This window comes from Cynocephalus volans, chromosome 3, assembly GCF_027409185.1.
Source record: "Cynocephalus volans isolate mCynVol1 chromosome 3, mCynVol1.pri, whole genome shotgun sequence".
NCBI lineage: Eukaryota > Metazoa > Chordata > Mammalia > Dermoptera > Cynocephalidae > Cynocephalus > Cynocephalus volans.
In genome coordinates this window covers 103040305-103056794 of record NC_084462.1, presented here as the reverse complement: position 1 = coordinate 103056794, position 16490 = coordinate 103040305, and the positions used below count along the sequence as shown (strand labels likewise).

Below are 16490 nucleotides of genomic sequence, written 5' to 3'. Positions count from 1 at the left end.
CTGCAGGAACAGATTTATCTGCCTCTCCAGGGAAGGCACATTTCTTAAGCAGAAGTCACTGTGTTGGGCTCTTTTCTCCATATTTCTCATTTAATCCCTACATCATCCCCCTGAGATTGGCACACCACTCCCATTTTAGGGATAAGGAATCAGACTCTCAGGTCATCCTCCTGGTCTCATCTGACCCTCACAACAATCCTTCAAGGCACATTTCTTTATCCCTATTTTAACAAAAAGGGACATTAAGGCTGAACACAATAGGCAGAGCCAGGGTTCAAAGCCAGCTTTCTTCCACGTCAAAGCCCATGCTTTTCTTTGAATGCCTCTGTATTTAGTCCACTTTGAACAATAAAGACTAGTGAAAGCATATCAATTAAAATTTAAAAATCCTTTGTGGATTTTATTTAAAATGAAGCTGCAATTAGTGGTGGTATCTGTAGATATTTGAATCTTAATGTTCGTGTTTTCTCTTCTTCCCTCCCCTCCTTTGCTTCATCCCCTCCCTTTCCCCAACTAATAACTTGGTGAGGAAATAGATGGAGCAAGGGACTGGCAAAAGCAGCACTGCTTGAGAACCAGTGTTTGCACAGACTGATGCACCATGAGCCCAGCTGCCACCTTGTTTGAGGTTGCCTCAGGCTGCCGAGGTTAAAGGTCACATGAAAGGCAGGCAGGGAAGTCACATTTAGCCAAGGACACAGTGCTGAGCACACAGTAGATGTTTGATAAATGTTTGCTAAATTGAATCTAATGTTTTTACACATTGTGGGAAAATGTCCTCTATTTGAGAACAGTGATAGCTCCTTGCCCTTACCCAACAATAATAGGTAAAATTTGAGATTCTATCTCAATCATTCAAGACTTATGGTATAGTCAAGTACAGTGGGTTTTTCAAGCACTTTAAAAGTGGCTATAAAATAAATGTACACATGTAATAAGGACTGCTTTAACATTATTTGCCCTTCCCTGAAAGGAGTCCAGTGCTGTAAACTGACATTGAGACATGACATCTAAATAGAAAGTATTTCCATGTCAGAATAAACAAATCACATTATCTGACAGTCCTTGGGGAATGGCCTTGTGATGTCAAGACCGTGGAAAAAAGACGCGAAATCAAATTTATAGAAATTTGACTTAGGTGTTCAAAATAAAATGAATCTCTCTCATTGAATGTGTATAGGAATAGGATTATGATAGCAAAATGATTACACATCATGGCAGAACATGTTTGTGATGATGGCGGTTAAAAGGATGTGCGTTTTGTTCCATATTTCAACATATAACCACATCTATGTATCCTCTCAGCAAGAAATTTTCAGACTTACTGTATGCAACATAGAGAGAGAGGTGCCAGGATGAAAAATAAAGCGGGGGTATTTGTGGTTCTTGTTATCCAAGGGCTCCTGGTCGAGAGAGCGATGGCTGTCACAGAAGTGTGAACAAGTTTTCCTCTCCTAAAGGGCACTTGACACTTGTCTGAAAGTGTGAGAAGGAGCTCACTAGTGGCAGTTTGCAGAGGGGTAAAAGGCTGGGCATGGTTTTGGTGATGAGAAAAAAATAACATATTCCAAGACCGATAAATATTTAGTATGCTGGAGCTCACAGCAACATCAAGCGAGAGGCACGACATGATGGAAGGGCAGGTGGGGGTCGGAGCTGAACGAATCTTTTATGACAGACTTTAAATGAGGTACAAATAGATTAGGAATTGCGTCCCAGGTCTGAGAGCTGATGGGAGTCAAGGCCAGATCTAGACAACTTTCAACCATGCTGTGTCCCATGCCATACCATTTCAGATTGAAGGCAGAAGGTTGTGGTGCTGCATTTTAGAGACAACAATACAACCCAGATCTCCACTTTGATCTGGATCAATCTGCTGAAGTGCGTGTTAGGGGGACCTTGATCAAGATTACATTCTGCTCGTTATTCTACGTGCTTCCTATAGCTTGCTCAAAGACCTCCGTTTGATTCCATCTGAGCCAGGCCCAGGCCAGTAACTGCAGCTGGTGCTTGGACTTGGTCACCTTTCGGCAGGGCTCAACCACACCCCCATTTTATTATGCATGTGAAAGATCCACAGGGGTACCTGCCATCTTCCTCGCAAGGCAGCCTGCAGCTGTCCCATGGCCCTTGATTTGGTAGTCATAGCTGTCACAGACTAATGCAACCTGACAGAGAACGTGGGTAGGAAGCTTATCATTACCAAAAGACTCATGGCCCAGCTCACCTAGCAATCTCCCAAAACATGTGACTGAAGCCCAGACAGTGCTCATCCCAGGAGTCTCTTTTTCTGTTTTCCAGATTCTCCAACATACAGAGAAGATCAGATAAACACCCCTACCCCCACCCACCCCATTCACATAGGACACAGCTCACTGTCTCCATCTCCCTGCTTTCCCACTGAGTCCCCCAAACTCCTGCACCACCACCCAGATCCTGAAACACTTTCTTAGGCTTCTATCTTCCATCTACTCTGTCACATAAGACCTGTGACAGGCAAGAGCTGGCAAGATGACTCAAGGTTCTTGCATTGTTAAAAAATTAAGTCCTAAACTTCTTTCTACTGGGAACATCACTACTGCCTGGGGAGGGAAGCAAGAATATGCTTACTAAGGAGGCACCTGGAGGCACAGAGAAATCAGGGCTTCTCTAATGTTCTTTCCCCCCAGCTACCTGAATTGTGCACGGCAGAGTTGTGTGCTCCCTGCACTGTCTTCCTTTCTGGGTAATCTCATAGTCTAAGATACCAAATGCCCTGCCCACATAACACCTTAAGGAAGCCCTGATTTCCTGTGGGAACACAGCCATATCTTGGCCTCCCATGGAGCCCAGGTCATTTTAATTTTGGTTCCTTTCAAATTGAAATGAAAGTAGCTGGGCTGAATACTACCTCAGTGAGAATTATTTAAAACCTGGGACACAGCGACTCCAGTGAAATGTAGCCACACTGCCAAGTGCACAATGTGACTCTTGGGTGACTTTCACCTCCTGTGTGTCTACGCTGGTGGTCCCTGGCACCAGGATGACTTTCCAGCCATCAGCTGCCTGCCTCCATGCACATGACTTGGGGAGAAAAGCAATGGGCTTTTTGAGGGTAAAATATATTCAGAGCCAGAACTGGTGCCAAGTAGAAGGAGTATTATAAGGACACTCTGGTGCTGTGAGCTTTTCTGGCTTCCCCCAGAGACCAGGGCGCAATGCTGAGCGACGCTCCACAGGCCGAGCCAAGAAAGGGATGGAATGGGAGAGTCCCCTTGGGGCAAGATCCTGCCAGCTGCCTGGAAGGCTGCCTGATTTCTCTACTGTAAAAGAAGCCCCTTTCTGAAATGGAAAAAACCTGGGGGTCACTGCTCTGTTCCCGGGCAGCACATCTCAAGTGGGCTGAGGACAGAGGGGTGAATGCTCAGATGAGGAAAGGGCCACACCGGCATTCTTAGAGAGGTGCTTACTTGGCCATCAGCCAGGATGAGTCATTTCTCCTTTCCCACCTTCTTCTCCCTACCCACTCCTGATCTCACCCCACACTCCATGTCCCAGTTGTCTCTAAGGAAGAATGTGATCCTGCCTGTCTTTGCTCTTAAGACATTTCTGTTGCATTGTTTCTTGATTCTTTTCACAAGTTGCACTGCCCATTTCCTGGATATCAAAATGTATACTAAATAGATGTAAATTTGAATTTAAAATTCCTCTTGTGCTGGGAATCTAAAAAAATAATGATGGTAACATGAAGGAGATGTGCTCAGAAAACCAGAATGAAGTCAGGGAACCAACACGCCACTGGAAGAGAAGCAGATGGAAGGTGACATTTGAGGGAAGTTTAGGAAGATATGGGCAGAAAGTTCACATCTTTTAATATATGGAATATAGGTGTAGAAAAATCCCAATTTTTTTTTTATCGTAGGGCAATTTTGAGGAGAAAACACTATATGCCAAAGGGTTTCTCTGCCTGAAAAAAAAATCATAGAACCATAATAAGGGGAAAAAAGACTGAGCCCTTGCTTCAAAAAGGGCAGTGTTGAAAGACTGTTCTGATACATTTGGAAGCAGAGAGGCCCCATAGAAAATTCAGTTATCAGCTTCACACCTAGTTCTACACAAACAGAATCACCAATAACCTCTCCTGAAATTGCATTGAGATCACAAATCAAAATCTATTTCTGGAAAAAAAGCAAGGAAGAATGAAACTCGAGATAAGGCTCCCAAAGGAGATGTTCAGCTGTCCTTTCAGGAAGTGCAGACTTCCTGATAATTGTGCGTGCATCTGGGCAGAGACTTTCTTACACTTGGGTGATTTTTCCTGAACAACCATAAAGTGACAGAGCATCCAACTGTTTGTCAGAAGTTAGCTCAGCATGCATTTCTGACCATCCAACCAGATCCAGCTCTGAGTTATGCAGAATCAAAACCTGGCTGGACACTAAAGATGGAGGTTTGAAAAAAATAGTTGTCTATACACACATTCAATGGCAAAGCTATTCATTTAGGGTTACCCTAACTACCACAGCATACATTCTTAATGAAGGCTGGGGATGGATAGGAAAAACCTAAGAGAGATAGCCAAGGAAAAGGATGAAGAAGGTAATGACAACTTTGTATAATACAAATAATTGCAAGATGACATTTTGTCCAGAATTGTCTTCTCTGCATCTTTCTAAAAGAATCACCTCCTGGATTTAAACAAATGTAGCTGTACAACCCATGCTTCCACGTTACCCTTGCTTTACAAGAATGAGGAGTATAACTTACAAGTCATTAAAAACTACCTAGAATGTATTAAACAACAACAATATTTTCCACTAGCCACTGACCAACAACGTCCATTCTTGTGATCCTTGCATTTTCTAGGGCTTTCCACTCTCCTATTACTAAAGACTTCAACTTTCACCCAAGGTACATATTTCTCCATAAACTCAACTCAAAAGATAAAAGAAGCAAGTGTTAAAAAAAAAAAAAAAAGAAGCGAGTGTTTCTCAAAGGTCTAATTTCCAATTTTGCTCTGTGTCCAGCCTACTTTTCTTCTCAGCCATAGTTCTACCTGGAGGTTGCAGTTTTCACTTTTAGAACAGGGTCAAAGTCTATTTCATCACACCTTACCTTTGATGCCCGGAAAGAGAAGGCTGTGGACTTAGTGTCTGATTTTCCCCGGTCTTGCAGTATAAGGCCTTGGTCCTCCGTTAAGGCCAGGTAGTGACCTGTGGTTAGATGCCGGAGTCGGAAAGCCTGGCCCCATCTGATGTTACTGCCACTCCAGCTAGACAGATAAGACAGACAAGAAACTGCATTTATCCCAAAATAAGCCTTTCTCAATATTTATGCTGTGCTTTCTTACACAATGCTAGCAGACTTAGGACCTTCTGGTGTCTATCCTTAAGAGACAATGCTCCAGTCTCTTGGTTTGCTCTAGGGTTTCATGTCTGCCTACAATTTGGCATGGTGTTCTCTTTTGACCCCTCTTAAGGACACCAACAAGGAACACAATATTAAGGGCAGGTCAATGTTTTAATGTAACTGGAAGTCCCAAGTTTCCCATTTTCCCCTCACTCCACTGAAGTGACTTGATGCAAATAGTCACAAAATGGATGGGAAGCTTGGCTTCTAATGGAAACTTGTTTTTGGGAAAGCAAACCCTTCTCAAATGTGCCATCTGAATTCAAACATTTTACTATCACAAAGAGTCCTCCTATCTTCAAGAGAAATGCTACAAGTATCTGTGCAGCTTATACTTGCAAGACAGAGGCAGATAATACAGAAGCATAATAAGTAAATATTGTGTTATATTAAGAGATAAATTCTATTAAAAATAAAGCATGATAAGAGGATCGAGATAAGGGAGATCTCATATTGAATGCCAACTTTTTTACGGTCCTACGTCAAAAGATTAGCATTCAACAAAAGTTATGATTAAGTGTTAGGTGAGAAATTATCTACTGAATAATCTGTAACTCAGAATTTACCTTTTAAGTTAGAATAAAATGTTTAAACAATATGTGTCAAATTTTAAAATCATTCTCCACTTTATTCTACTCTTTGGAGCATCAATGAATCCAAATTACATTGATAAAAGGTTTAAATTCATGTTTAGGTCTCTGTGGGATCAAATAACCATAACTAGAATTACATATACATACCTAGTTTGACTTTTTTAAAAGCCCAATAAGCAAGAACCAAGGCCTAATATCCTGAGAACAAGAGATCATTGCATCAGATTTTTAATGGGGCTGGGAAGAGAATGTAGATGTCCCCAGCCACTTAACAAGGGGATGCTCCTTAAAACCAGTATTCCTCAAACCAGCAGCCTCTACTCTCTGCAAAAAATACGAATGCACCTGTATGTCTGTATGTATGTGGAGGAGGAGGGGGTTGTAAGAGAAGTTCTAGTATTTTCTTCTGCTCTCCAGTGGATTTTCTTGAGGACCCCTGTGGAGGCATACAGCCCGCTTGAGGCTTTTACTTTGAACATGTATTCAGGAAGAGACTGAGCAGAGAGCTAGAGGGAAAGGCAGAGAAGAAAAACCAGATGGAGATGCTCGGTCCTCCTCACTTGTCCCAAAGAGTTCAGCTCTAGCCTAATGTGCAGACCCTCTCAGCAAAATAGAGGTCCTGCACTTAGCCGGACCCTTCTTCAGAAGTGTGAAGTTTAGCAACCACATGTTGTTACTCAGGCTTGCAGCTAGAAAGCCCCAGCCTCCTGTTTTGTCCGCCCATGTGCAATACTCTGTATGAAAAGTTCTGGTAAATACTATTATCTTCACAGCTACATTTCCAGAGAAGTTTTAATCTTCCTTACCCCATGCCATCATGACTACCTGTCTGTTTCTGTCATTTAAAGCTCACAAAGCTACTGAGATGATGGGGAAGAGTTATCCAGGTTTCAGAGAATGTATTTAAGAGAATAAATGGGAGAAGAACTTTGATGGCTTTCAGTGGCCATGTCCCAGCTTGCTTTTATCACCAGCCATGGCTAGAGCTGTCCAACCTCAGAGTCAAACAGCGTCTTGGAAATCGTGTTTGTGTGTGCATGCATGTGTGTGAATGTGTGTGTTGTTATTTAAAAACAAAGTCATAGAAATTTCAGAACTCAGCTCTGGACCAAGGGCTTTGAGAGTTTGCCAGTTGATCTGGAGCAAATGAAATATTTAGGAGAATGGACTGTACTGGAAAAGAAAGTAAACTTGATAAGAGCACCATGTGACCCTCCATTACCTTATCCGAAGGGGTTCCACTCTCCACAGAGACCTGGCTCGTGTCCCAGCTCCCCCAGCTTCATAGAATATCCTCCTGTGAGCAGAGTTGGAGATCAGCTCACACGTGCATGGCACTGACCAGCACCGGGCGAGGAACAGCTCCTTGCACAGGCTGCCCAGCCCTGCTGTTTGCCTAAGTCCTTTTGGAGTCGATAAAACGCAGAGTCAAAGAAAGGTATGGTTTCCCAGTCTCACTCTCTCACGACGGATAAAAGCTGCTTAACAGGAAGGAATTTCTCACCCTATAAACATCATAGACTCATGGTTCACTAGGTAGACAGTGAAAAGATAGGGACAAGAATGTTTCCATTTCTACATCAGGAGTGAAAATAGCTTAGTTATACACCATGATACCAGGCACAGAATGCTTCAGTTCCTCCAGGTTAAGCTTGTTGATGTAGTTTTATATCTTTTAAAAACATATTTTTACTTTAAAAACACCTATTCCATATAGTGTGAACTCATTTCCACTGTTCTAGGATACTTGGAACAAAGCTTTACGCTCAGTTGTTGCAGTGTCCATGATTTTATTACTGTACTTTTGCCTCCTTTCCTGCATTAAGAATCATCTTTTAATGTGTTTCTAAATAAAATTTTTATTTTGGAAAATTTTACGTTCAAAAAAAGTTGCAACGATAGTACTGAGAGATACTTATAGTCTCCCTGAGTTTCCCCCAATGTTATCTTACATTACACCATGGTACATTTGTCCAAACTAAGAAACCAACATTGGTATGTCATTACTAGCTAAACTTGAGTTTATCTGGATTTCACCTTAATTTTTCCCTGAAGTATTTTTCCCATTCCAAGATCCAATTCAGGATACCATGTTGCATTTAGTCATCATACCCTGTTTTCCCTGATCTGCTACAGTTTCTCACTGTTTCCTTTTTTTCATGTTTCTTTAAAAACAAAACCACAGAAATTTTAGAACTTAGCTCTGGACCAGACTTTTGAGAGTCTGCCAGGTGAGTATGACAATTTTGAGGAGTACTGACTGGATATTTTGTGAAATGTCTCTCAATTTGGGTTAGTCTGATTTTTTTTAGTGATTAGCAAAGTCTCAGTTTTTTCATCTGTACAATGGGTATCAACCTACCTAGATCACAGTTTATGTAGAATTAAAAGAACTATCATAGTTTAAAAAAACATCATAAGAACAGTGGGCCCCAGACTACCTGGTATACTTAATCCAGCCACTTTTTGAGAATCTTGTGGCCTTTGATCAAGACTGATCATTTAACTGCATTTAAGTTCACTAACTTAAAACCCTACTTCTACTATAGAGGATTTGTATATATCACGATTGAATCACTCAAGCCCCAGAATAATCTTGATCTAGATTTTTGGAGATAACAGGTTATCAATAGAGGTGAATGGGAAATGCATACATTTTTTTTTTTTTTTTTTCTGGAGAAGTAGTATATTTTATCAGTTCATTCAAAATATGGGCTTGGAAGTCAGACAGACTTGAGTTTGAATCTGTTAGCTGTGTGACGTTGGCTAAGCCCTGTTAACTCTGTCCCTCAATCTCTTCCTCTGCAAAGTGGGTCTAAAAAGGGTATTTACCACACAGAATGGTTGTGAGAATTTAATGTGTTTTAAGTACAATGTGCACAAAGATGTTCATGGATGTACAAACTATTATGTATCATAGATTTATTCAAGTTTTGTTCAAATATAGATAAATGTTTACAAACATGCATAGAAAAACACATTTGTGGCACAGAAATACAACAAAACAGTACATTAACAGTGGTTACCTCTGCAAGGGGGATTACAGAAGGCATTTCCAAACCTTTCTCAAATGTACACATTATCAGAAAATACTTAGTAAATATTAGAAAAGAAAATCCCACATTACTTTAGAGTTCTGATACCCCAGGTGTCTCTGTACCAGGCCTAGAATAAAAATGATACTGCGCTGACCTCCCAGCCACTCAAGGAAATTTGCTGAGCCTTTCACTAATGCTTCTTCTCCCCACTTAGTGAGGCCTGGAAGCGTCCCTCAGGTGGAGAGGCTGGAGAGGCTCTCCCTGGGTCACCGGTGAGATAGCAGTGGAGCTCGCATTTGCCTCTCTACCCCTGACATCTGAAGGATTCTTGAAGGTTCGTTCTTCTCATCTGAGACATTTGGGCGGCTTGCTCATTTAATCTCACAAGGTTACTGAGGTTGAACAAACCGTTCCCGTTCTCTAAACCAATTCAAAGGGGAGGAGTAGAGTGGGCGGCGAACTGAGGTGCTTTTCAAAGCTTGGCTGACAGCTTGGCCTTAGCTTTAATAGGTTAAGTGACTTATCCCACAGTGTCTGACAAGCCAGAGGCAGAGCCCAGGATCAGAGCTCAGAATGTCAGGTTGCTGATCTTGGGTTTCCACTCTGGGACTGTCAGTCTCTCTACCTAGCCTGGCTGCTCTCAGGCTTTAGAGGGAATAAAAATGCTTTCAGCTGGAGAGCTGGCACCATTATGAAGGAGCACCTGCTTGCTTTAGTGGCTGCTGTAGTCTCTTAGCATCTTCACCATGTCCTATTCCCTCCCGCTCCCCCAGAGTTCAGTGTCCCTGGCCATCTTGGCCAGTTCTGAGGATTTACCTGACAACGGAAGACAATGATGAGACTTCTCACTCACTTGCCTAGACATCAAATAACACCAAGCCATCCTACTTTGATTGAGAGACAACTGATACAAAAACGTAGGCTTCAGTATGCTGAATACCTGCTTACTGGCTCCAGTTTCAACCCTTCATACTTCCTTATGAAGGAAAGGGATATTTTTACTGGTGAATTTCTTTTTTCCCCAAACACAAATTAGAGCCTTTGCTTGATGGAATCCTCAGCCCATGGACGGCCAGCTCTACTGTCATTTCAGCAATGGCACACATGCCTGCCTCAGTGAGCCCATCTGGGAGCTCCTTTCCATCTCCTTCACTCTCCCCATTACCTTCTTTGAAACACTTTCCCGGCATTTCTTTTCAAGCAGGATCTTTTTGAATCACTTAACAGGAATGCCCACCAAATGACAAGCCTCTCCAAGCAGCATAATTTCTGCCCAGGCTGTTTCTAATATGGCTTTAATTCTAATGACAGGTGGGAGGGAGTGGCATGAGAGAGAGGGCCACACACACGGGGGCACTTCACTTTTTCCAAATCCCTGCCCTTAAAAGTGGAACAGGAATGGGAAGAAAGAGCTAGTGAAGTTCTGGTGTGCTTCATCTTAGATGTAGATAACTCTGCAAAACTCACTCACAAAACTTTTGCAAACCTTCCTCTTGATGCAGCAGAGTAAGATATAAAAGAGACAGTATAGGACTACGGTATAATCTCACTGTTTAAAAAAAGGGAAAAGAAAACTGCAATGGAATAGGATCATGTGACATTATTTAATGTAGAGAATTCTTAATTCTAAGGGAAATCAGGTCAACCTAACTTCCCTACTCAGAGATAACTGTCAACCACTGGACCAGTGCCAGGGAGGCAGTAACTGATTTAATCATGGCACCTGACATAGGTCTGTGCTTTATGTGTCCTAGACACTGCTCTGTGTCACATCTGGTTCCCATGTAGGGGTATTCAGAGGACACAGCAAGCAGGAAGAGACTCAGAACGCTAAGGGATACATATTGCCAATGGATGTTTTTGCACAATGATAGGTCCAAGCACTTTGCCTCTGGGGGTCCTTTAGTATATCAAATAAGAAGCGAGCCCTGATGGAGAGCGAGCAGCTCTGGCTTCTAGGCTCCCATCTGAAATCAGCCAGTGTGTGACCTTTGGAAGGAGCCTGACCTAGACGATTTCCAAGTTGTGAGGACTTGTGAGCCCCTGTTTTAAAGGAAGCAGAAGAAATGCAGTTGACAAGGTTCCTGTAGGCATTACACAAAAGGAAAAGAAAGAATTATCACCAGATCACGATCACTGCTGTCCCAAATTCAGTCTAATTCAGACCTGAAATCTGATTTTTTTTTTTAATATCAGATTTTTATAGTTACAGGGCCAAGCTTTTTATGTTCTGTTTCTTTGATGATAAATGGAATACTAACGAACTCTTTAGTATGAATTTAATACTTGGATTCTGTCTTCCATCTCATGGTTTTGGACTTTTGAAAACCATGCATCTAGGGGTCAACTATAAGATCAAAGAAAGCATCACCCTCAGCAGCATCTTCTAAGTGTTGCTCATGGCACCACCTCCTCCTAAATCCAGCTCCTGTTGGATACTGACATTTGGTTTCTCCAGTGCTATTTGGTGAGAAGCAAAACCAAATCATCAAACTCCACTTAATTACTTAGCACATGAAATGGGAAGAATGGAGATGATTTGCCTTTGAAGAGCCTGGTGAATAATGTGAGGGCACAGACTTACTAGAATTGTTATCCTGATTTCCATCACTTCAGTCCATGAATACTGGACACTCCTTAGACACAGGAGCAACCAAAGAAAATGAGGGACTGGGAAGCATTAAAAAACTGCTTACCTAAGAAGGGGCATGTGTACACCGCTTCTCTGGGAACACGCTGTACTGTACAGCCATTCCTCTTTTACAACTGGAACACACAGCTGGAGGGAGGTTTGTCAACTGACTGACAGGTACAGAATTCATCTCTGACCAAATACAGGTGCAGACTCCTTAGTCTGAGCCCCCTGCAATGGGAAATTGCTAGAAGGATGAAGCTCTGGGCTTACCTGTGCTGGGGATCATTCTGGTCTGTGGATGGTATCGTCAAACACTCATCATGACCATGGAAGAGACGTATTACATGCCCACCAAGTAGGTATCCTATAAGAGAATTTTATTCTATCATAAATGGATGGCAAGTTTAATAAAGAGCACACTATGTTTGCAAAGGGTAAATTCATGCAGGTCTGAACCAGTTACAGAAAACAACAAGAGATGCATTTGAGAAACAATGGATTCCATGAATTCAGGCCTCAGGCAGAAGAACAAGAAAGCCAAAACAGCTCTGACATTGAAAGTTAAACAGGGTTTCAGGGAAGAACAAGTCCAGCATTGAAAGGTAAGGTGAAAGTATTGTGTCACCTGATACCATTAAAAAGAAAAGAGAAAGTAAAGTTGCTACTGCAAGCAATGTAAGGATTTTCTAATTGCTTCAGATGTAAACACACCCAACACCAAATTCCGGGATAAGTTCCTACAATCTCGCTATGTATATGAGTACTTTGTGGCAAAATCCAAATCAAATTGCAGTCATGAGAAAGAAAAAAGGTGCTGGGCAGGAGGTAGCAAACTGTCCTTAAGAACTGTTTTCGGAGAAGCTAGCTTTCGAATGCATTTAACAAACACAGAGCAAATTGGACACTACTCCTATAGCAAAAAGGGGAAAGAAGAATTACTTTCCGGCATCCCTGAGCAGACAAATATAGATGCTGCTCTCAACAAGCATTTCGCTTGCTGATAAATTCTGAGCCTTAATTCAAAGAACATCATAGCAGGAGAGGAGCCCCATCTGAGTTTTAACTTGCATGAAGAAATGGGATTTGTTATTCTTCTGAATTAAAAGATTCTCCAGGTTAGTCTGTTCTCAGGAGATGCATGGACTTAATATGCTTAATGTCGGTATCAGGATTTTTTTTTTTAATCACATAATTAGATCACTTTAGGGGCTGTCTTAAACTATTTTGGGTGCTGGTTTAAAACAGTAAGAAGGAAAAGTCACACCAGAGGAGAAAAGGCTGTTATCTATGCATCTTGTACAGTGACAGTATGATATTCCTTAGTTCATTTTTTTTCCACCTAGGCATGACAAGTTTTTCTTAAACTTCCTTAAATATTCAGAAGTCTTCTTTCAATTTTTCTATATCTTACTGTAGTAATATTTCAAGTTATATCCTGTTTTTCATTAAAAATAATTCACGATATACTGCAGGGGAATTCTTAACAGACAATTTATTTAGAAAACTAAAACCCTCTGCGATCAAGCTCTTGATTAAACTCTCCATCATCTCATGATGGTGAGGCCAGGCCCCAACTGGAGTCCATCCTTGACACTTCTCAGGCCCCTGCAATCAATATCCTACTCACATAGAGAAAACCGCCATGGGCCAGTGCATCACAACCTCTCTTAACTGAAATACACCTGAGCCATAGTCAGGAAAGAAGTATCATGACGAGGATCACTTATGTTCTCAAGGGCTGAAATGGGTTTCTAACTAGTGGGTGCTGAAAGGGCATTTCTACAGAATCAGAGGACTCAAGTAAAGAGCTATCCAGACTACAGCCCCAAAAGGGCACCCAATACTTCCATAAATAACTTTTGACATAATTTGCACACTCCTTAATTAATCTCCACACGCCCTCTGTTGGGACTGAGAAATAATTTAATTCCTACAGTGGAAATGAAAACTTAACATGGAGATTGAGCCAAAACTTTCTAGGAAAAGATTTAAACCCAGAGCTTCCTGATTTCTGAGAGAAAGGGAATGACTGACAGCAGACTGAGGAGAGTGGGTTAATTCTGGCCTAAAGAAAGAGGACTAAACACATCCTATCTTTTAAAGCTTTCCACATGTTGCCAAAAGAGTTAAGAATTTGTCTTTTCCTGATTATTCAGTTTAGCTATGATGCCTTCTGAAACTGGAGTATCACCTTGACAACTCTCAGTTTTCCTTTTTTTTTTCCCCCCTCAAATATCATAGCACAGAAGGGCCTTCCCAGTTTGAAACTACTAGGTTTTGTAAGGCTAAAGCCTGTGATGTGAGTATTTTTAAAAATTCTGATCTTCCTATAAAGTGCTAGAATGTAATGCAATAACCCACAGGTCACTGACATTTGATTATTCTGCTCAGCTACGGTATTACCTAAGAGCGGGGTGAGGCCAGTATGTTTATTATATAACTTGAAAGGTGCACTGACATTGCCCAGCTCCAAGAAATAGGATATGTTGAACAAAGTTTGATGATGTTATTTCCAAGGGAAAAATAAAATACAGAGAAAATTTCACTTGTTATTTTTATTTTACTTCTTTTGGTGGTTGGCCAATACAAGGATTGAACCCTGGACCTTGGTGTTATCAGTACCACGCTCTAACCAACTGAGCTAACCAGCCAGCTCTGTCACTTACTATTTTTAAATGGCCTTCCATAAATACAAGTAAGAACAAATGACCAAACACTTTTATTACAGAGGAAGTTCTTGCCTCCTATGGAGAGATGCACAGGGAGAAATAGAAACGTCACCCTTCTTGGCAAAAAGTCTCTTCTAAGACAAGTTGCTGAGGTCTTTACACTTACAAGGAGCAACCGTAAATAAAAATGAAAACTCAGCGAGAGAAGGAAGGTGCGTATCCAAGTCCTGAATGCATATAGTGCTAACATGACAGTGGGCTCCCAAAATTAAAAAATAATGTCAAGTTTTCACAGATTAGGCAACATATTAAAAACATCATCAATAACAATAATGTCAGGGATACACATGTAACAGGAAGTCAGGACAGAAAATAATCCAAACAGATATCAGAGAAAGAAATTTAGGTGAACTAAAACCATGCTACCTGTGTGCCAAGACATTCAGGTGGGAGCTGGGAAGTAGCAGAAAATGTCAATACATACAGCACAAGAGAGACTGGCAGGCTCAGGGCTGAATGCATATAAAAAGCACACCTTCTTCAATGCTACTTCCTGAGCACGTAGGATGTACATTCCAGAGTGTCTGCATAAAGGAGGCATCCACTTGTATGTTACCATTGGATACTGAGAGATGCTGCAACAGAAACAGAAAGGAGACATCTGTTAAATCACCAGTCCAGTCCTGACAGAAACAGCTCACCTAGAATTTCAAAAATTAAACAGCTTCACTGTCACCTGGCTCTTTCTACATAGCCTGTGTGAGATTTCTCCACCCAATCTCGAAGCAGCTTTGAAGTGGGACATTTTATTCTGGGAAGAGGAAGTATTCGGCTACAGAGGTGGCAGACGAGTGTTGACTTCATCCCCTTGGCTGGATCCCTGATTCAACATGAAGTCATAAAACGTCTATTCTTTCTACTATAAGGGAACTCACAAATGGGAAAAATTACCCAGCATTTGGACTAGGCAACATAAAATCCTCCCATGGGGTTGGCTCTATGAGAAGCTTCTCTAACATTTCTATGATCTTCAGACATCCCCATCCTCAGCCAAGGGCTTCATGTCAATGATGTTTGCTTAAAACCTATCCCCAGCTGCAAAATCTAACCTCTTCAAACCTCTGCAACACCCCACCTCTTCAAAGGTTTGCCTCTTCAAACTTCTGCAACACCCCACATGCTGAAACATTTCAAACTCTAACATAAGCTTATTTTCCTGAAATTCATTCTTTCTGGCTCGTTCTTCACTGGACAAGAGCTAAACAATGTGATAAATTCACAATAATGGCAGCTAATGTGCAAACAGTGCCAAGGGCATTGTAGCACAGTTTGCTGGACACAGATCCATAATCCAAAAGGATACCTAACAGTTAAATTCCAGGCACCATGATCACGTGCAGGGCAGAGAATTTATTCACCTCTCAATTTACTTGGAAAAGCATCCTATCCTACCAAACCTCTTGTGGCTCAGTTCTCCTGGGCCATCTATTCCCAAAAGAAAAAATTTTTGACAGTGAAAGACTTCATCCAGTGTTAGGAGTTACTTACAAGGTATCTTTCAGAGGACACGCTGACGAGGATGAGGTCATCACCAATTCGAACCTTCTCTCCCTCGGACCTCTGTTTGGAAGCGGGATGGATAGTCCACCAACAGGCTTCTCCTACATAAAGGCTCCTCGAGTTAGTCATTGCTTCACAGAAGCCAGTGCCTCTAATTCTGCGCCCCCGTTCTCCTTCCTTCTGATGACAACCATCGCCCAAGCATACTCTAAACCTCAATTTCTATTTTTCTATAACCATTCCAGCTAGCCCCACATCTGCTCTTGACTATGTCTATTATTTTCAGTGTCTCTAGAGACAGAAAGACAGTATCTGGGAAAGAGTATCAGAGGCCAGAAAATATAGGAGGCTTTGAGTATTTTTAATGCATATAGAAAAAGGCTTTCTTTACAGTATCTTTCAAATCTTTAAGAATTGAATTCAATGGTCTACTGAACAATTATACACTTTTATCTTTGCTCCCCAAACCCCATGAAATTCTACCACAACATCAGTAAAGGAATTTTTAAAAGGCCACAATCTGCAAGGACTAAGACAGCAGGTGAGAAATTGGTAGCAAAGAAGAGAAACTGATATTCCAGAAAAAGGGAAGCTGACGGGTGCTTTT

General features: G+C 41.5%; 1 protein-coding gene across 1 annotated transcript in view; it reads right to left on the bottom strand.

Annotated features, from left to right (window-relative positions):
• RYR3 (ryanodine receptor 3) overlaps positions 1 to 16490 on the bottom strand; it is a 491041-nt gene that overhangs the window by 252381 nt on the left and 222170 nt on the right. Inside the window, exons 6-10 of the mRNA XM_063091474.1 lie at positions 15872 to 15984; positions 14859 to 14958; positions 11925 to 12018; positions 7204 to 7278; positions 5095 to 5251 (exon numbers count right to left, since the gene is read on the bottom strand). Of these exons, the coding sequence (XP_062947544.1) occupies positions 5095 to 5251; positions 7204 to 7278; positions 11925 to 12018; positions 14859 to 14958; positions 15872 to 15984 (539 nt within the window). The remainder of the gene's footprint in view (positions 1 to 5094; positions 5252 to 7203; positions 7279 to 11924; positions 12019 to 14858; positions 14959 to 15871; positions 15985 to 16490) is intronic.